The sequence below is a fragment of the Nilaparvata lugens genome, chromosome 7, assembly GCF_014356525.2.
Source record: "Nilaparvata lugens isolate BPH chromosome 7, ASM1435652v1, whole genome shotgun sequence".
Classification (NCBI taxonomy): domain Eukaryota; kingdom Metazoa; phylum Arthropoda; class Insecta; order Hemiptera; family Delphacidae; genus Nilaparvata; species Nilaparvata lugens.
Window position 1 is genome coordinate 50,980,413 of NC_052510.1, and position 23,113 is coordinate 51,003,525.

At 33.3% G+C, this 23,113-nt stretch overlaps 1 protein-coding gene across 6 annotated transcripts in view; it reads right to left on the reverse strand.

Annotated features, from left to right (window-relative positions):
• Nucleotides 1-397: 397 nt before the first annotated feature.
• The window catches only part of LOC111051877 (WD and tetratricopeptide repeats protein 1-like), a 28,790-nt gene continuing 6,074 nt past the window's right edge, over nucleotides 398-23,113 (reverse strand). For 2 of the 6 annotated variants that reach the window (XM_039433040.1, XM_039433039.1), the window contains exons 6-14: nucleotides 21,887-22,088; nucleotides 20,773-20,911; nucleotides 18,557-18,739; nucleotides 15,572-15,806; nucleotides 14,491-14,571; nucleotides 12,524-12,729; nucleotides 11,104-11,284; nucleotides 8,566-8,758; nucleotides 3,548-4,481 (exon numbers count right to left, since the gene is read on the reverse strand). In XM_039433040.1, the coding sequence (XP_039288974.1) occupies nucleotides 4,293-4,481; nucleotides 8,566-8,758; nucleotides 11,104-11,284; nucleotides 12,524-12,729; nucleotides 14,491-14,571; nucleotides 15,572-15,806; nucleotides 18,557-18,739; nucleotides 20,773-20,911; nucleotides 21,887-22,088 (1,609 nt within the window). In that variant the 3' untranslated portion in view covers nucleotides 3,548-4,292. Of the gene's footprint in view, nucleotides 2,495-3,547; nucleotides 4,482-8,565; nucleotides 8,759-11,103; nucleotides 11,285-12,523; nucleotides 12,730-14,490; nucleotides 14,572-15,571; nucleotides 15,807-18,556; nucleotides 18,740-20,772; nucleotides 20,912-21,886; nucleotides 22,089-23,113 lie in introns of those variants that run through there. The other 4 variants (XR_005571850.1, XM_039433043.1, XM_039433041.1 and 1 more) reach the window with 4 other exon arrangements.

Sequence of the window (23,113 nt, forward strand, 5' to 3'; positions counted from 1 at the left end):
CTAGGCTATTAGAAGATCTCAGACTTGAAAACAGTTCAACTTATTATCTTACATTAGATTTGATTTTTACAACCGATATATAATAAATTATTAGTATTGGAATCTATTACAGAGTAGACACGAAACTATGAAAATCAATATCCTATGAATTTACTAAAAAAACTTAATCTCATTCATTAATATTTGTTGGAACAAGATTTATTTGAAGATAAGCGAATTTTGGTCACCTGACGCCCGTATTAATAGTATCCTCGGCGTGATTGATGCTTCAATTTCAATTAAAAATGGAGTATTTCAAGAGATATAGATGGAATAATTGAAACTGAATTGATATCACATTCGTTTAGAAAAAATAACTCATGAATTGTTACATTTAAAATGTATCAAATTTATTTTGTGGTTATTTGTTATTCCTCACTGAACTATTCCATAACGACTTGAACCTTCCAATATGAAATAAACAACCTGATAGGGTGGGCTTTCTAACTACCAACCTTTGCTAACTTTAGGATAAAAATATTGATGACCGAGATTTAATATTAATTTCATCAGAAAGAAAACCCTATAATCAATGTCGGATGAGATATAGAATATTTAAATCAGAAGAAACAGAAAATAAATAAGTCTTGATCAAACTAAAAAAATATTTTTCGAATTCAATATTAATGTATAAAATTTCTATAAAATAACACCCAATATAATGATTGTTTATACTAAATGAAAACGACTAAGAAATTGTCAAAAAACCACATATTTATTGATACTTGGAAAGACCGGTTTCGGTTATTACACCATTGTCAATCTCTGATAAACTATAGAGTTTATGGTTTCGGTTATTACACCATTGTCAATCTCTGATAAACTATAGAGTTTATGGTTTCGGTTATTACACCATTGTCAATCTACCGAATATCCGAAACCGGTCTTTCCAATAGGAAATATTTCAAAAATGAAATATAAGCCCTTGGGGCCTATTTCACAAGGAACAAGCATTGTTACCAACCACGGTTACGGACAAGTACTTGTAGTTACAAGTTTACAAGTACTCACGTTTCACAAAAGTTTATGATCTACAAGTCTACAAGTGCTCCAATAGTAAATATAACCTATTTTTATGATAATTTCCTTTTTCATGATTCAATAAGGTTAATTTTACTTTTAATAATTACTCTGAAATTATTTGAAAGCAATACAATGTTTTTTGTACAGTCTACTGTACAAAATCAGTCTACTTATTGATTGCTGAATTTGTTACCCACACAGTATGTACTGTGTATATATATAGTATATGTATATGTACTATATAAACTGTATACTATAAATATACTGTGTATATATACTATAGTACACATATCCTATGAGTTAACACATTAATGACTATTTTGGAAATTTATTAAATTTAATTTCCCAATGCGTATATTTTCAAAATAATTAATTATAGAGGGATATAGGGCATTTTTTCATATTATAAATAATCATTGAATATTTTAAATAAGTATAATTATCACTTGTTAAACCTCTACATAGAGACTTGTAGAAATTCATTGTAACTACAAGTTTACAATATTCTGCTTTTGTGAAACGCTTGTAATCAGCTGTTCTCCAAAATCATGGTTGGCAACAAGACTTGTAACCTTTGTGAAACAGTATCAATAAATCTGTGGTTTTTTGACAATTTCTTAGTCTTTTTCATTTAATATGAATAATTACCACAATATCAACTTCTCAACTACACAAAAAAAAGATTGTGTATACTCTATAACATCATATTATTTTACAAATCCATCAATGTTGAGAAGGGAGTTCATATCTAGCAGGAGGCATTATTTTGACTTTAAATTCTACACAGCTTCGTCATTATTTACTGTTATCTTTTCAAACGATCTTGCTTCCAAAAATTTAAAAACTAGTACCTAAGATTGAAAGGTTCATTCAATACATTACATTAAAAGAAGCTGTAATTTAGTTGTCTTCGATATCTGCTCATTATTTTCATTCAAATTCAAATAATAATCTTATACAACCTCTCCCAAGAATTAACATTAGTTCATTATTCATCCCATAAAAATGTTTATCTTTTGTTTTGGTGTTGATAAGAGGACAACATTTTTGTCAATATCACAATTATGAATCAGAAAATTGTTGATTCATATAAATCCTATACATCACATCAACGTCCAAGATATTCATCCTTGATGAATTTTTGATGGCGGAAACTGAGAACTTGTAAACTTTACATAAATTATATTATTCACACATGTATACAAACTTTCAAGTTCTAAAACTTGTCATATATATTTTTTTTTATATTAATGATTTCACTTCAATCCTATGTGGCACAAATGTGGGTCAAGAGGCTGAATCAAGGGTTTCCGGGCGTTCTAGAGGCAACTTGGCCACCCCTTCCTTAGCGGTAGGACCTTCAAAGTAGGCCAGGAGTGGAACTCACGTGTAGGTCACGAGGACTTATCAGTCTGAAGCATATCACACTGGACTGTAACAAGCAAATGGGTGATGAATGGGATGTTAGTATAGGGAAAACTCCTGGTTCTTGTAAGCAACGCAGGTATTGGTTTGCCTAACTAACATACTACTTTGGAACACAATAAGCTTCGGTTGACGTGTGGGGTTCTTTGAACCTTTGGATCCTTGAATCCGTCCCTTCAAAAACAATAATGATAGAATCTATAAGTTATTAAGTTATTAACATTTTGTTAATAACTTTGGTGTAAACGCAGCTTTATTAGGATGCCCACTAACGACAGAAGAAGTGTGTTGAACATGTGTGTGCACAGAAGCTCGTCATGCATGTTTTGTCATCAGAACAAAATTTTTGATGTTAGGTTTTTGTATATTCAATTTTGTTGTTTATTTTTTCATTGTTGATCTATTTGAGATTAACTAATATTATATTGTAATTATGATTTGTAATTAATTGTCAATAAAATAAATAAATAATTTATTTTTGTGTCATTATAATTTGTAATCTTCCAGTGGTTCATCCAGTTATTGGTTGTTTATTTAATGTTAGAAGCTGCTGTCAAACATCTGTTTTTTGTTCCAAGCCTGATGACAAAACATGCATGACGCACATGTGTGTGCATACATGTCCAACACACTTGTCCTGCTGTTAGTGACCACCCTTAGGAACAGCATTTTGGGAAAACTATTCATAACTCATCTTGCCTAGATTTGTAAGATTTACAAACAGTATAAATGCCGGTTAAATTTTAACCGTGATTGACTCCACGAGAACCAATCAGAGAAGCCGCCTTTTCAAAAACGCCTTCACTGATTGGTTCTCGTGGAGTTAATCACGGTTAAAATTTAACCGGCTGTTGTGCAACCGGAATTTATATTGTTTGTAAATCTTACAAATCTGGGCAAGATAAGTTATGAATAGTTTTCCCAAACTGCTGTTCCTAAGGGTGGTCACTAACAACCGGACAAGTGTGTTGAATGAGAACCAATCAGAGAAGCCGTCTTTTCAAAAACGCCTTCTCTGATTGGTTCTTGTGAAATTAATCACAGTTAAAATTTAACCGGCTGTTGTGCAACCGGGCCTATGTCTCTTAAATAAACACGCATTTATCCTTGATTGAAATAATAAATTAACAAAACGACAGCTGAAATGAATGACTAGCTCTCTTCAAATAGCACTTTCATTTGGATTTTTACACTTTTGTCGTAATAGAGGTTTGGGGACCTAAAATTTACCCATGTATTACCCCTATTTTCTTAAAATTTGGGTTGCGACCGTTGTGAAGCATTCTATATCATTTATAATATCTAGGGCCGTCTGCAAAGTAATAGTTTAAACTAAATTTCATTTTAAACTGGATTAAATCCGTATCAAATCTTGTTTCCTTGTTTGTTATAATGTGTTTCATTTTGAGTTCAAGCCACCAGCTGATTAAATCGAGTTTAAGCTTTGACTGTGCAAACGGCCCTTAAATTCATTTTAAACTGGATTAAATCCGTATCAAGTTCAGCTTGTTATGAGTTTCATTTTGAGTTGAAGCAACCAGCTGATTAAATCGAGTTTAAGCTTTGACTGTGCAAACGACCCTTAGAATTCAAACTTTTAAGCTGTAAATGTATTTCATAAACCTATATCATTTTTTTATAGTGATATAGTTAATATTATTATTTATATATATGTATACAAACTTTTAAGCTATATTTTTTTATGTTAAATACTATGTTAATTACATGAGTTATGTTACACGATCGGTTACGACAACCTTTCCAATGTCATGGACATTGTTATGGAAGTAGCAGTGATTGACTGATTAACTGGTGCGACAGTCGTAGGAGCGCAATGCATCCTCCCCAGCACCCTCTATCTGACTGATCTGATTGATCAATCTGGATCGCATGTCTCGCATCACAACGTCGAAAGGATCAGCTTTCATCCGCCGTTGATTCATCACAGCCGCATGATCGATATCGCCCACTAATCGATCATTAGTTTTGCCGTCCTGTAAAAATCGAATAGAAATTAGTAAGCCAACTACATACACAATTACCCAGAACCTAGTCAATAATTAAAATTATGAATAAGAGGGGGAGGAGGAGAACGTATTGTTTCCAAGATATAAGCAGAGACAACTGATACAATAAAACTGATACTTACGCTATCTTTTGTCTATGATAAGCGAGTAAGTAAAAAATGAAATAATTCAATAGAAATTAATAAGCTACAGTACCTAAATACACAATTACCCAGAACCTACTCAATAATAAAAATTATGAATAAGGGGAGGGGGAGAATACATTGTTTTCAAGATATAAGCGAGTAATAGAACAAGAAGTAATGCAATAGAGACTGGTAAGCTACAGTACCTGCATACACAATTACCCAGAACCTACTCAATAATAAAAATTATGAATAAGGGGAGGGGGAGAACGCATTGTTTTCAAGATATAAGCGAGTAATAGAACAAGAAATAATGCAATAGAAATTGGTAAGGTACAGTACCTGCATACACAATTACCCAGAACCTACTCAATAATAAAAATTATGAATAAGGGGAGGGGGAGAAAGCATTGTTTTCAAGATATAAGCGAGTAATAGAACAAGAAATAATGCAATAGAAATTGGTAAGCTACAGTACCTGCATACAGAATTACCCAGAACCTACTCAATAATAACAATTATGAATGAGAGAATGTACTTTTGATATTAAAATTCCAATTTATTCACACTCATAAATACATATACAGAAACCAAATAGAGTCTAGCTTGACAAATACAATAATCCATCTAAAATTTAATAATAGATTGTAAGTAATAATATATAATATAATATTAATGTGAACAATAACTGCTTGTCCGTGAACAGGAGTTGAGGTTTAATCGGGATTTAACAGGAGAAAAAAGTCTACACTCACACACACACACACACACACACATTCAATCTCCATCATCAAGTAATTTTATTGATTGATTGTAGCATTTCCTCTCTTTGAATATACTTATATTATGAAATGTAAGAGGTACCCTTTTACTTTATTCACATGCAAATCCCAATTTAGACTCTGATCCAATATTAGCCCAAGATATTTAATAGAGTCAGATTGTTGAATTACCTCACAGTCACAACTCACAGATCTGCAACCAACCTGATGATACCGGACAGGATCAGTGAAACTAAATGGTGATGATAATGAAAAGTTTATATAGGAAGCCTTGCTCGCATTTAGTGCTAGTTTGTTACAGTTGAACCAGCATCGCAAATCAAACAAATCCAGCTGCATCATTTCATGCAGTTCTTCTTCATTTTTGGCAGAATACGCTAGGGCTGTGTCATCGGTAAAAGATGTAATTGATCCAAAAAATGCATGGGAAAACAAATCATTTATGTAGACTAAAAACAATATAGGGCCTAAAACGGATCCTTGTGGAACGCCGTATTTAACTGTTGTCAGCTCACTGTCACTACCCGAAATAGACACATACTGCTTTCTATCCATCAAGTATGATTTTAACCACATGTTGGTAACACCACGGACACCAGCAGCATATTGTACTTATTGTATGAAATAATAAAGAATGAATGGTTGAGAAGGAGGAGAACACATTGTTTCCAAGCGAGTACGTGAAAAAAGAAATAATGCAATTTATAAACCACCCTCATCCCTATGGTACGAGTAGGGATTAGGACTTTTGATATGTTCACCTTCTAACTAGTACAAAAAAGGTGCAAAGTCAGAAATTGTGTTCCAAATATTCCCTCGAAATTTATCTGGTAATAGGCTAACTGATATACACCGTGTCCCACGAACGTGCCACACGTTTGATTTTATATAAAGTGCCCATTCATGCACCGAACATTATTTAATTTTACATTGTTTACAAAGTAGGTTCTGAAAATATTCTGGGAAAATTTCAACTCCCCAACCTTCGTAGAAACAAAAAGGCGGAATATTGAAAAACGATAGTTCAAAAACATTAAAAAGGTGTTTTTGGTTCATAAAATATGTTTATTGTTGCACTTTAGGGCAATATGATTTTTGAATGAAAAAACTACAACATAGCCTACTGAAAAACCTCTAAGTCCAAAATTATTCAAATTGAAATCCATCCACAGCAACTCACTGATAATAGCGCTTAAGAAATGATTTGTAAGCTCTTAAAAAGAAACTCCGCGGTATCCGGAGAAGTTCCTCTTCTATTGATCGTTTTAGTTCCTCATCATTATTGAAGCTATGAGTATAAACTTTTTCCTTCAAGTAACCCCATAAAAAGAAGTCACAAACAGTTGAATCTGGTGATCGGGGTGGCCAATCTACAAAATCACTTCCACGACCAATCCAACGGCCATGAAGTTTGTCATTTAGTAATTGCTTGACAAGATTTGCGAAATGAGATGGAGCACCATCTTATTGGAAGATTGCTTGATCCATTTCTGGTGCCATCAAATGAGCCAAGACTAACGCAACGAAGTAAACAAATCAGATAATAACTCATCAAAGTAGTTTTTATAGTTAGCGAATTGGTGAAATTTTCAATATGCCGTCATTTTGTTTCTACGAAGGTTAGGGAGCTGAAATTTTCCCAGAATATTTTCAGAACCTACTTTGATGCGTTTATCTCCTAGCTACCCTAGACAGAGCTGCGGGGTCAAAAATTGTGTTTCATAATATATTTCCCTCTGAACCCGTTATTTACCTCTGAATCGTTGCCTCGACTGCTCAGTAATACTCTTTCTAAAATATGCTACAGAGTACATCGTCTTATTCAATCTGAAGCAATTAATCTGAGCTCAAGATTTGACCACTATTACACTATCAAATGTATCACTAATAAACTCCATTTATTTATGAGTACACGCAAAAATCATACAATGATTCACTTCCAATAATTTGATATCTTTTTCGGGCAAAAAATGAATTGAAGACATTTTGATGAATTCAGATGGTTAAGAACTAGATAAAATTTTATTTACATTTCATAATACACAAATCACATTTTTTCTCAAATTTAGTTTAATATAATATTAATTTTTTTGAATTTAATTTATCGATTTCAAATTCAGCGAATTACGCCAGGCCCTCACAAACACAGGCTTAAGCCTACATGTTAGTCTCTCACAACATATAAATGTACTGTATTATTTATAAATTGTGAGAATAAATTGATTTGATTTGAAATAATTGATCAAAAACGGACAAACAGGCCTAGCCCAAAACTGTCTCCTTTCCGAATTTTGATAGAAGTATGTCTAAAACGTAAGTTATGTTGCTCCACTTTGAATCAAATTTCGAGTACAGAAATATACAAACCAAAATTTACAATTTAATAAGATTGAAAACCGGAAGGAATGAAAATATTGCACCAAACTGTAATTCAAAACTTGAAAAAAAATTGAATTATTTAGAATTTCTTCTTCTTACGATCAAGGATTATGCTATAGCCTGTTCCGACTTACATTCAGCTGTTATTTACAATTTGTTATGTGCCATGATATTTTATATCAAATATCCTATTCTAAGGTCAATATAAAATGAATATTATTGCCATTTTTTTCGTGGTCTGCCAACTTCTCTATTGCCTACTGGATGATAATTGAAATTTTTTTAAGGAAACCTCTCAGCAGGCATTCCTTTTTCATGCTCCTTCCATTTATGCCAATACTGCGCCACTCTCTCATTCAGACTGAAGATATTTAACTCACTTCTAATATCCTCATTCCTGATACGATCTCTTCTATCACACCCATTGGTTCTACGAAGAAATCTTATCTCGGCTGCCTGCACTCTACTCTCAAGTGGTTTTATAGTCACCCACGGTTCACTGCCGTAGAGGAGGATTGGAGCTGCCATTACTCTATAAAATTTCATAATTGTGTCTTTCCTAGTTTTTTTGCCCAAGGTCCTGCTGATATTTCCACAAATCATTTGGAACTTCCCTATTATTATTATTCAGAAGTTTATAAACCAAAAACAAAACCAAACTTACTCCTAAAATCACAGCTGTATCAGAATGTTTATAATGCATGAAATGGTTGATATTCGAGCGCTTACATGTAAGCGCTATATATAACACTGAATAATGATTACCTGAGGTTTGGGTGACCATAGTCTGACCGAGCTGTCTATGCCGCTGCTGGCCAGCAGGCAGCAACTGGGATGCGGCTGGATGCAGTTGACAATGGAGCTGTCCCCTATCAGGATGCGCACGTTGTTTGTCGTTTCACGCTCCCAGAAGAAGATTGAGCCGTCATCCGAGCCTGCCATTATGTATTGACCATTGCTGCAAACATTCAACATTCATGTAAAACCTATTTTCAAAATGAAATAGGTCTATACTAGTAGTTCTGTGAACAGTAGACCTCACGCAGTATTCTCATCCACAAGTACCGGATTGAAACTATAGAACTTGTGGAGATACAGCAATAGACTGGCTTCTCCTCACATCTGTGTAATCACTTGTCAGCTGATTTATGATGAATAATTCTATAGTCTGATTCTTACTCTAATATTGGCGTATGAAGGAGGCTCCTTTTTCCTTCTATATATCCTTGAAATGCGAAATTTCCAAAAAAAAACCTTGTATATACGTCGACGCGCAATTAAAAAAGGAACATACCTGTCAAATTTCATGAAAATCTATCACCGCGTTTCGCCGTAAATTCGCAACATATAAACATTCAAACATTTAAACATTAAGAGAAATGCCAAACCGTCGACTTGAATCTTAGACCTCACTTCGCTCGGTCAATTATGCAAATAAAATATAAGAAATCAATGAGATCTTATGTCTTAGTAGATAAATATGAACATTGAAATGGTATACAGTACATTAAACTATGGGGACTTTAGCTCTCCTCACAATTACGAGTAGATGAGATAGAAAACGTTCTGCCTTGCATATCCATACTTTTACACTATTGAAATAAAACTTTAATTTTAAAAATACTTATAAAGTGAAAATGTACTTACTATTAGTAGTGATGATCGTTTCACTTTAGAAACTCACTCTAACTCTACTATTCACTCTAACTCACTCACGTTTTGGTGGAAAGTTAGTGGGAAGGATATTTTGAATATTCTTTCCGAAGAATGGAAATTGATATTTCCAGAGCTCCGCCAATTTATGTAGATGCATTACAATATTATCCATAGTTATTGCAAATTGCTTTTTTCATATCATATACAGTTCAATAATTATTTTCTTAGTCTATATTATGTAAAATCATCTATAATTTTGCTGTATTGTAAGCTATTGTATGTAAGTGTACAAGCCAGTATATACTGTAATCTACATGAATAGGGTACTCAATCAATCAATCTAATGTCAAGGTTATGTAAGGTAAGTAATGAAGATGGAGGAATAGGTGGGGATTGGTGGATGCGTTAGTAGGGCGGTAATTTTGAATTGTGAACTAATTTGTCAAAGAGGGTGTGGGTGGAGAACTTCAATCAATCAATCTAATGTCAGGTTATGTAAGGTAAGGAATGAAGATGGAGGAATAGGTGGGGATTGGTGGATGCGTTAGTAGGGCGGTAATTTTGAATTGTGAACTAATTTGTCAAAGAGGGTGTGGGTGGAGAACTGTGAAGACACATCTGGTTAAATTATATGGGAAGGGATGTTTTCATAACCTTGATTCGAGTGTTCCTGTATGCATGGATCCATTTTCTTCTTTCGGTGTGATTACTGTGTTGCATATCCATACTTTTTCACTAGTCAAACCTATGGATACTAGTGAAAATGATGGATACTAGTGAAAATTATGGATACTAGTGAAAACTATGGATACTGGTGAAAAATATGGATACTATTGGAAACTATGGATACTATTGGAAACTATGGATACTATTGGAAACTATGGATACTATTGAAACTATGGATACTAGTGAAAATTATGGATACTAGTGAAAATTATGGATACTAGTGAAAACTATGGATACTAGTGAAAACTATGGATACTAGTGAAAACTATGGATACTATTGGAAACTATGGATACTATTGGAAACTATGGATACTAGTGAAAACTATGGATACTAGTGAAAACTATGGATACTATTGAAACTATGGATACTATTGGAAACTATGGATAATAGTGAAAACTATTATACTAAATACTTGTGAAAAAGTATGGATATGCAGGTTTTTTTATATCAAGTACCCATGACTCCTTCAAAGTAGTTACAGATCTTCTACCCCATTTGGGGCGGGTTACAGAAGGATGATATAAAGATGATTTTATGTGTGTTTCAAACCAACGAAGTGATTTTGAAGCTCATAACTGATATCACTTTACTAAAAATACAATATAACGTGAACCTCACTACAGCTGTGTATTCGCAAACATTTTAAATGTTAACTTTCACTATGGAGAAGCACTAGGTCACTTTTGTTGCGTTCAGATAGGCTAAGAAATTTTCAAGAAGGTTCGAACTATTTAATATAATAAGCTAAATTCAGTTAGAGTAGAGGTAAAACTTTTGAATAAAATACGAATGCGAAGTTATATACTAAGGCACTTGGAGTTCTTTTTATAAAATGTGCTTGATTCATATAAATTATTATTATCATCATTCACTTGGTTCAATTGTTTTCAGATTAACTGTAGAATAATTTATAATCTCACCTCCCAAAAAAGTTGGCTTCTTTTATATCAGTCGTTGTATTGCAATGGCCGTAGTATCTCTTTTTATAGTCGAAAGCCTTTTCTCTCCACGCAGACTCTTGATTTGTGATGGCGTTTTGAGCGATCAATTCTACATCATCTTCATCATCATCCTCAGCTGACGATAAAAAATGAAAATTGTCTAAAAAATGACAAATACACAAATATTCACATGAATAATTATTAATATGAATTGATTTAATTAGTAGAGTGCTTGTTTGAACAATATTACAATGAGTTTAATGAGAATATTCAGAATAGTCTCAGTAGTTAAGTAACCCTCAGTAGTACTTAGTAACTACTTACTCAATAGTAAAGTAATAGTTACTTTAGTAGTAAAATAACTTAATAATAATTAATCTCTCCAAGTAAAATCGTCATGCCCTTGAATGCTCATTCTATGAACGTTATAAGTAGCTTGTATTCAGACGTGAAAATAAAAGTGTATTACTTAATTGATTACTTTATAGTTTAAACTACCAGTATTTACTTGCACATGAAATATGACAAATTATTTTCAACATAGTTGCACGTCAGAGGAAGTTGACAGATCAAGTAATTAAAGAATGACTCGATAGACAAGACTGAATCTATTCAAAAACTCAAATTTTCGTGACAGAAAATCATGAAACATATTGAGAATCCAAAAAAATTGAGCAGTTCAATACTATTTACAATTTAGCATTACATCTCGACTGAATACCGTATAACAATATTCATCAATATTTTAAGCAGCAAAACGTTATTTATATTTATTTATTCTTATGGCTTCTATCGGCAGAGAGATCCTTTCGGATGTTCTGCCTTGCCGTATTACCCAATGTCATTTCATATCAACACTCAAGTTTATAGGTTATGTCTTGGGTTCTTCATGTGTTCTCACTGAAAATTTGCACTTTCACTTCCTGAGTTTCTATTTTAAAATGAAAAAAGTATTTTCAAACACAAAATCTCATTTAAAAAGCAAAAACTATAAAAAATTTTATGATAATATTGAACTGAAAATTTCTGTTCTTTATATTTAAGAATATTTACTTATTGACATGTTTTTGGTAAATCATATTATGAAATGAGAAAAAATAACACTGCGAAAAATGTAATTATATTGTATGGTGTCAATTCAAACTTTGATTTCAAATAAACCAATCAAAATAAAACTTTATTCAAAAGATGCTAAAAATATATTTGTATGAAATATATTGTATGATACCAATTCAAACTTTGATTTTAATGAACCAATCGAAATAAAACTTTATTAAAAAGATGCTAAAAAATTATAGAATTTCAATTAATTTGCAAAAGCCACACTACGATACATCGGTCATATGAGATGATACTAAAATAAAGTCAATGAAGTTGTATGTAGTGTTGGTAGACTTACATTGCAGATCGGGAGGCACATCACTTGTTGATTGTCTACTACTATTTTTATATTTTTTAGGTATGGGGCTTCGAGGTTTGTCAATGTCTTGTTGCAAAGCTTTGCATGCATGACAGGTCGCATCACCCGGAAATCGTTCCTTGAAAGCTTCAAGACATTGCTTCGCTTCTTCCCTCCAATCGAGTTCATACAGGCACCGTGCTAGCCTAAATAATAGAAAATTCAAATATATAAAATCTACACTGCCCACACATATCTACTTGTTTCCAACAGATCAGTGTATTTTTGTCCAGTACTGTGAAGTTAACTATTATACCCATGAGTCCTGAAGGTATTATTCAAACTTAGCGAGTAGTCCCAAATTTAGTAGTAAATAGTCCCATTACCGTACACACTTATACCGATATGTGACAATCCATTCATTTGCTTTCATTCATTAATCAAAGAATCCGACGACTCACCAATAAAGGATTGTACACATTGAGTCATATGTATGGGAACCCTTCAATAAGTTGGAGACTGTTGTAGATATAATACTGTAACTTTCAGGATAAGTTATTGGTCAAATACTCTACCTTTTGACGTATAACTGACCCCTCATAAGGTGGTGACTTAGGGGTTGTAAGTAGAATAATATTTTGAATGTAAACACTCATTGTGTGGTACATAATTTCAAAGGCCTTTTCAATGCCAGAAAAATGACATCGGTAAAAATGTTTTATGATACTTTAAAATGGCGGCTGATTGAAGTTTTAGTTTTTAAAGAAATGAGGGGTTGTAACTCAAATATTTTAAATGTTAACACCCATTGTGTGGTACATAATTTTAAAGGCCTTTCTAAAACAAGAAAGATGGCATCGATGAAAATGTTCTATGATACTTGTATCCAAAATGGCGGCTGATTGAAGTTTTAGTTTTTAAAGAAATGATGGGTTGTAACTCAAATATTTTAAATGTTAACACCCATTGTGTGGTACATAATTTTAAAGGCCTTTCTAAAACAAGAGAGATGATATCAATAAAAATGTTCTATAATACTTTTATCCAAATTGGCGGCTGATTGAAGTTTTAGTTTTTAAAGAAATGAGGGGTTGTAACTCAAATATTTTAAATGTTAACACCCATTGTGTGGTACATCATTTTAAAAGCCTTTTTGAAACAAGAAAGATGATATCAATAAAAATGTTCTAGAATACTTTTATCCAAAATGGCGGCTGATTGAAGTTTTAGTTTTTAAAGAAATAATTGATAAAGTTCAATCAGCCGCAATTTTGGATAAAAGTATCATAGAACATTTTAATTGATGTCATCTTTCTCGTTTTGAAAAGGTCTTTAAAATTATGTATCACACAATGGGTGTTTACATTCAAAACAATTAAGTTACAACCCATCATTTCTTTAAAAACTAAAACTTCAATCTTCCGCCATTTTGGATACAGATATCATAGAACATTTTTATTGATGACATCTTTCTTGTTATAGAAAGGCATTTAAAATGATTTACCACACAATGATTGTTTACATTCAAAATATTTGAGTTACAACCCCTAAGTCACCCCCTTATGAGGGGTTTAAATACAGTTGTACGTCAAAAGGTAGAATATTTGACCAATAACTTATCCTGAAAGTAACAGTATTATATCTATAACAGTCTCGAATTTATTGAAGGGATCCCATGTTTATGTTTAAGTTTTTGAAGGGACGGTTTGTGATTATTGTTTGTGCTTTCTTTGCGAGAATAAAGTTATTATTATTATTATTATAAGAATTGATTTCAGAATGAAGTGTTGATCTTCAACTCTCTTCAAACACTCTGGATTCTTCTTAAATTTCACTAAATTTTTGCCCTTTTCCCAGACTATCTTATTTCTTTTTATCAAGATTTATCTGCTGAACGGAAATTATGAAAAATCAAAATATTCAAATTTAAAGGAAAAATTGATTCATTGGAAATGTTAGGTACCTACCTGAAAAAGGCCTTTACGTGATTGGGATCTATGGCGAGTGCTGTATGGCAATCTCTCAAGGCAGCATACATATCACCTTTCCTACAAAACAAGAGTAAAAATTAATAAAGATAAAAATAAGACTATAAATTAATAAACATGAATGTATTTGGCTGGCGGTTACATGAATATCAAAGTTGGATTGAATAGAAGAACTAGATTCGAAACGATAATTGAAATGGGTAGTCTAAAAGTACAATGTACGAAAATATATTTAAAGATAGAATGTTTCAAGAAAATATGTTTCAAAGGTTATTACAATCTAAAATTAGATGAGTTTGTTATAAGACCCGTAGTTGAGCGTACCTCAGTAATCGTGCGATAAAGTATCATTGAAAAGTACTTTCTTAATAACTTTCTATTATACTAGTTAGTCTATTAATAGACTAAACCTATAATGTTGTACAACAAATATTGCAATATGATAACAACTGAGGCACGCACGGTATTGCTTCGCACACTCTACTTGGAGAAGAAGCCTCCTTGAGGAGCATTTGCAACACCTTTTAAAAAGCCGTTGAGAGACTCTCGAGAGGCTAGGGCAAATTGTTGTCGGGGAAATCAAACTTCACCCTCAGGAAGAAAAAGCTGTATTTTTCACTCTATAGTGAGGTCTACGTTATAATGGCAGTGAAGAAAGATAGGAGAACAACGTTGCCGATCCTCTGTCTTGTCAATGCTTTCTATAGACGGTAGCTGATACAGGTTTATTGATGTAATATTAACTGTTCATTCTCGTTTAAAATAATCAATTATATTTTATTAAGCATGAAATTATATTTTTCAATAATTTAATAATGAAAATGAAATATTTTTTAATTAATTATCAATTCTACATTGTTAAAAAACGATCTGGCATCAGAGCAAAGCGAGAAAGAGATAGCGCTATTCGCTTTGTTGAATGATAGACAAGGATAGCAATACCATTGCTAATCAAACACTGCCATTATAACGTGGACCTCACTATAGATATACAAATAACTAACAATAATAAGAATGCACATTGGAATGAAGTATTATGTCAGGAAAAAACAATAAATACCAATTTCTCTTCATGTAAGCAGCTGCCCTGTTTGCATAGAGTAACGGGCCGTCTGGGAACCTGAGGATCGCTGTATTATAGATCCTTATAGCTTCACTATACTCGCCCCTGTCGAATTCAATGTTGGCAGATAACTTCAAATTTTCGACATCTTTGGGTAAGTGCTTTTTAGATGCAGCTGATTCAGCATGCTGCTGGCGTCCATTCTTCAATGGTTTTCCACAACCACCGTACACTGAATGAGAAAAAAAGATTAACATATTTTCACATTGAAACTCTAATATTTGTGAACAGGTTTTCCACTTTGAAATTCATAAATGTACGAGAATATTATTCAAAACAATATAAAAATTATTATTATCGTTGACTATTAGGCGGGATGCACACCGGAGAAACGCATTTCGTGAAGCTCTCTTTCATGAAACTTGTTTCATGCAATCCGTTTCACTCGCGCATGCATACAAAAGAAACGTTCCCTGCTTAATCTTATCAGTCGATTGCGAGCAACTTTCGTTTCACGTTTCCTGAAACTTTTTTCACGAAACGCGTTTCTCCAGTGTGCATCCCGTCTTAGGCTATATCATAAAATTATGAAGAAACATTTCTTATGATGAAATACACGTTAAATGACTGGCAGTGACGTAGCCTCAAAACTTACCTAGGGCTAGCTCTCTTGGCAAATCCAACCCCCCGCACAGTAATTTTATACCATTCAAAAGTCAAAAAACTTCATTGTAAATTATTACAGTTGTTAAAACTTTCAATATCAGCATGGAACTATAAAACTAAATTCAACCTATTTGTGCTTCAAACAGCTCTTGCAAAGCACGGGTTACCTGCTACTGAAAAAAAAACTTGTAAAAGCAATAAGCTTCAACAGATCGAACAAAAACTGTAAAAACAAAATACAACCTCAAACAATAACATTTCAAGCCTGCACTCAACTCGCATCGGCTTCAGTCGGCTGTTATCGCCGATATTCGGGTGAAGTCACCGATTCACTGCAATGCAAAAGGAACCTACTCACTCACCACCCCTCCTCCTTTGAGAATAACATTGTGAAACAATAGGCCGATAGACTAGCGCTCAGCTTTGCGTATACGGCCTCATCGCGCCGCATCACACACGCTAAATTTGAGTTGAAACATGAAGCCACTACTGTTTTTACGAAACTTTCTAAAAAAACGTTCTCTGAATAATATATGGAAGATAATAATTATTTCTTGAAACTAGTTGGGTTCCGCAGCTTGCCTAGCTAGCCTTGAGAATACGCCACTGGACTGGACTAACTAATGGGATCAATTAGAAAATGTTAGGCTGCACTGTGCGACGAAGGAAATGCTGATTTTAAATGATTAAAAGGAAACAAACGTGGACATAATAAACTCATGCACGATTTTTAGAATGAACTATAAAATAGTAACACTGTTCTTACTCCATTTGTTCGAGTAGTGTCTTATTCATTTATTGATTCAATTATACCTAGTTATTCATAAAATCATTTATTCTATAAATTGAGTAAATAATATATCTTGATACATTTTTTGAGCTCATTTTCTCATTGATGCAATTCAATAGACTAAACCAATCGATACCTCGAAGACTTCTTTTATAAGCTGAATTTCGAAACACAGTATTGGAATCTTCATTTCAAGTTATAATCTAATTCAGTAATTTACTCACTTTCAGTTCATATTTGTTTATCTAGTTTGGGGTTTGGAAGCAATGACAAACATCGACAACCTTTAAATTTTGACCTTACAGTTGTGTTGTGAGTAATGTTGTGGTACTTTTCCATTTTGTGATACATTTCACAACACATTGGAAATGTGGTACATTTTCCACTTTACATTTTCACAATTATTGCATATCGAAAATGAAACATAAAGGTGCGTACAGATATACGCGCCGCTAACATGAGCAATTCACTTTTAATCAGCTGTATTTTTACAGAAAAGGTAAGATACAGTTATAAAAAAGCTTGACATCAGCTGATTAAAAGTGAATTGCTCATGTTCGCAGCACGTATACCTGTACGCACCTTAAGATGTCACCTCAAGGTTGAATCCTCTTGAAGTGAATTGTAAATTGAGTGTGTAACTGAAGAATGTTGAAGTGACACATAACCTACATTTGGACTGTTGTAAAAATTAGAATTGGAACTGTTCTGAGTGTAAGCCTTTGGTACTTTTCTGTAAGTTGTGTAATTCTGAATGAATAAATGATTAAATTCAATTCATTGGCTTACTTCAAGAGGAATCTTTTCAAATATCTACTGGATGGTGACTAAGCTATTGTCCTATTTGCTCCAATTCTAATATTCCATTTCTTTGCGTTTCATTCACTATTATTCACTTGAATATTCTCACTCTTATTCCTATTCATTTATTAAATTCATTTCTATTCATTTATTAAATTCATTTATCTATTTTCTTAAATCTTTAGCCTCTCAAACGCATTAAACTTCCCAACAACCCGAGGTGCTGGAGTGGTAAAACTCCACCGAAAGTCCGGGCTCCTTTATATACATAATCCTCTATATTCTACTTCCTTACCCCTCACCTAGCCTTAATATTCTCCCACTTGTTCCTCTCATATTTTCCACTTCCCTGTTATTCTGCAGATTGAATTCATTCATATAACCCATCATTTTCATTTTAAGCATGAGTTTTCACAAATATGTTTTATTATGTAAAATTATTGTAATCATTTCTTTTATCATAGAAGTGTTATTATTTTGTTTATTATTACCAGTATTTGCCATAGGTCTTGTCAGACCTGGCAATGTAAGATGTATTAAATAGATATCAAATATATAGGAAAATTCTGAATCCTTTCACATAATGACATTCAACAATTTTTATTGAAAATAATTGATCATTTCGACATTTTTTCAAACTTTTTAGGAGATTTACAACGGAAAATATAACTTAACATGATGAATGTCGACCTCTGACAAGAAATGACATTATTATGATAACTTACCTTCAGGTAAGGCATACTTTGGTAGGTTGAATGACTTGGGTGAGCTATTCTGCGAAATGTCGTATAAATAAATCTGCTCTCCACCCAAGTTGACAAGTAAATCGGTACCATCTGGCCCAAACGTCACATACGTAGCTGGCATACATTTAGTTTTGTGATACTGATTTCTTATAGGAAGATGACCTGCGAAAAAATACAGAAAAAATTTCAACTCTCAGAACAACAATTTTAGATGGTGATAATGGATTGCATAAGAAGAAGATGAATACATTAAGTATTAATAAGTAGTTATATTCATAAGCAGAACCGCCTAATCACACCGATTAAACAAGCGATGTGCTATCGATTCTCCCGTCTCCTTTAAGATAGTTCTCCTTCAAACTTAAAATCACTCCCTAATAAATAATTTGAATACCAAAGATACAAATTCACTAATGTATATATACCTTAATATTCAATGTAGAATATAACAGAAAACACTTTACAGTCTTGTTATACTAATTTAAATAGGTAAGACGATACAAATAGGTAAAAAATCACTTAGAAACTTATTATTTTCTTATTTACTTATTAGAAACATTATTTCCGAAATATTTTCGGTGACTGCGTCAACTTTTTCAACGGTTGTTGTAGTTCTACAAAAATCTGAAGTTCTACAACCGTTGACAAAGGTGACGCAGTCACCGAAAATAATGTAAGTTTTTAAGTGCTTTTTTACCTATTTGTATCGTCATACCTATTCAAATTAGTACTAATATTCAATGTTATATTTTTCCTTACTTTGTTATTTTTAACAAGCACACAGTGGCATCACTTATTTATGTTTGTGTCGGAGCCACTAAATATGGAATTTGTAGTTTTATAGATTCAAGACTCTATTATACTTACTGCAATGTTCAAATGTGTATGTTTGATAAAATCTTTGGTGTGAATGTTTCCACAATCAAGGTAATAATAATATCACATTAAAGGCCGGTTTCCGAGCTCGGGATTTAGCTAAGTTCTAGACTTTAAACAACTGGAGTCAGAAAATTGTATTTCCAAAACGGAGCGTAGTCGCAGTGAAAAGTTGCAGTAAAATTAATCTTCATTTTCTCATTTCTATAATAATTGGAAACATTTTTCCTTGACGAAATTAAACATTCCTAGAAATTCAAAATAGCTGAAACTTTACACTATTTTCTCCATATTTTATTTTGTGTTCAATTCTATAGTTTTTCGAAATTTAATTTAAACGAGACTTTGACTATGACTACGGCTACGCCCCGTTTCGGAAAGCCAATTTTCCGACTCCAGCTGTCTAAAGTCTAGAACTTAGGTAAATCCCAAGCACGGAAACCGGCCCTAAAAATGTAGAAACCAGCTAACAATGTGGAAATGAAGATGAAAAAATAGAATAGAGCGAATTTTCATTTGATAAAGTGGCGACGTTTAGACAGTAATGGGTGTAAGTGTACGTCCAGTGGTGCCAAAATACCTGTCATCAAATTTTTGCTTGGGATCGATTTAGTATATTATTTTGAGCAAAAAATCACAAAAATTAAACGGTGGTAACTGATGTTTTTAAAATAAACTAAGTTCAAAGTAGCACAATTTTACAGGCATTTAACCTATAAGTAGCAGCCATTTTGACTATCGAAATCATCAAATCCTGATACTCATAATATAAGTTTTCCTAACCTAAGCTTTCCTAACCAAAACTTTTCTAACCTAAAGCTTTTCTTAACCTGAGCTTTTCCTAACCTTAGCTTTCCTAACCTAATATATTGGAGGTGTTAAATTATTTTTTTTTCAATTTATGATGAGAGACCGCCGCTTTTCTAAACCTAAGCTTTTCCTAACCTTAGCTTTCCTAACCTAATATATTGGAGGTGTTAAATTATTTTTTTTTCAATTTATGAGTGACCGCCGCTTTTCTAAACCTAAGCTTTTCCTAACCTTAGCTTTCCTAACCTAATATATATTTTTTTAAATTTATGATGAGTGACCGCCGTTTATTTCTTGTGATTTTGTATTCAAAATGACATACTAAATCGATCCCAACCAAAAATTTGATGACAGGTATTTTGGCACTGGACGTACACTTTAGCCCAGTGTACCACTTCACCATGTCAATAGTACGTGAGTGAATAGAAATTGACAAATGAAGATCACCGGTGGAATTGAGTCAGTAAAATGGTGTAACAGTTAGTAGGAATTTTATTAGAAATGCTTACCTGGTACAAAGTATTGCACACAGCCGGCTGAAAGGTTGTTAGCAACCTCCATCACTACATCAGTTAGTATAGTAAACCGACTGCTTCCTGTTATTTCACCGTTTCTAGGGGGAGGAGGATTCTGGGGAACAGTGGGAGTCTGAAACAAATGTCACCAGAATTACAAGGTAGCAAACAACTCAACCTGATACATCAAACATAATATCAAATGAGATTAATCGAAAAATTTGAATGGAAAAATCATATTCGAAAGACAAAACTTTCAACCATGTCATCTTTTAATATGAGTGAGAAATAATCCTTATCTATATAATAAGAGAGAGTAGGGTTGTGTTTGTTCGCATCAAAACATGTCAACTTGTGGATTGCATGTACCGGGAAAACGGGAATGATTTAGATCTCCAAATTTTGCACATAGATTCTAAAAGTATCAATCTCTTGCACCTCGAAGCCGAAATTTCAATTTTCCTTCTAGATTTTTCACAATTAATGTTTAAATTTCATTCATGGGACATGAATACGTACCATATGTTAATATAGAACTATAATCTAGAGAGACTAAAGCTGCGTTTACACCAAAGTTTTTGACAAAATGTTAATAACTCAATTCTTATAGATTCTATTAGATTGAACATAACTTATACACATGGAAAGTTAGTTCAGATTGAAGCTGATTATATTTGCATGTTATTTCCACTTCGTGTGCCCTTAATTTGTCTTCAAATTCTTGTAAAGTATTAGTGAATAGCATTATTAACGCGGTTATAGATAGCTAATAAGCTTATACATACAGAAACATAAGTTATAGACTATTGATTGTTAATTGTGATAATGAAATCGAACAAATCGATACATCGATATAATCAATATACATCTCGATAGATTAGTATTCGTTGAACGATGACGTCAAATCCAGACGTAGCGTAAACTATCCTGATATGAAAAAGTACTCACCACCGTAATGCCCAAATCTATAGCAGGCTATCTATCTATCTACCAATTCTATTTTATTCTATCTAGCAATATTATTTACATCAGTACCATTCTTTTTAAATTAAGAAAGGAAGGATAAGAATGGAAAATTTTACAAAGAATTGATAGGAGGTTAGCTTACCCGCATGCAAGTGAGTTTGATCATGCGCCGGTCGTAGAGCCTGACATAGGGGTCGTTGGCACCAACCGCCATCAGCTCGGAGCGACACGGGTTGATGGCGACGCACTTCGCCTCGGCGCTGGCTCCCAGGTGACTCCGCAGGTATACCAACACATTCGGCTCGCCCTCGCTGCAGTAGTGCGGGCTACGCACGTCGTATTGTCTGCAAACCATTCACCATTCAATTCAATTCTCTATCTGACATTGTTAGTAACAATACCAAATTAAGAATATTCATGATATAATATACTACACTACTCTACTACATACTCGGAATTAAGCACTGAGTATTGATTGGTCACGTTCTGGAACACGATAAATTGTGAATTGTTCCAATTCCAGTGGAAGATTGAGCCCGTTCTGGGAACATGGAATGTGGTGAATTGTCCGATTCACAATTTACCAGGTAAAAAGTTCCGCGTCCCATGGAATGTTACTATACTCATTACAGGTGAACGTGGGAAGAATTTTGACAGATTCTGTACCAGAAACTAGTTCCAGTACCAAGTTCCTGCTCCACAGTCGAAGCCTAGTAAAATGTGACAGTTCAAATTATCAGAGCTCTCATTGGTCGATTGAATTGTAGTCTGCTTGCTTCTCTGCGCATGCACTGATAGCTTGTTTGTTTACCATAGAATACATAACCAACAAAATGATGTTTGATAACCATTCGTTAAATGAATTTTTCTATACAGAAAATTTGAGAGTAATGGAATGAAAGAATTGCACACTTTTCTAGACGGTAAGTTTGTAAAGCAGGTTTTGTTCATTTACGCAACTGGTAAACGACACATTTTGGTGTAAATAAACTTCATAAGTGCGCGCCAAAAGCTTGAACCAACGGTTTTGAAATGGCGTTCCATGGGAACATTTTGCATTAGTCAAGTGATTGAACAGTTTACCACTGGAATTAGAACAATTTACCACTTTTTCGTGTTCACAGACCGTGCCCATTGTTCCTTGTCACGCAACTGGTGCAAAACTACATTTTCCCATGAAACGCTACTTCAAAATCGTTGGTTCAAGCTTTTGGCGCGCACTTTTTAAATAAATTTCAACCTAAGTAAGTCGTTTACTAGCCACGTAAATTAACAAAGCCTGCTTTTCAAACTACCTTCTAGAGAAGTGTGAACTTCTTACACTTCATCAATCTAAAATATTTTTTATCTAACATTATTTCGTACATAA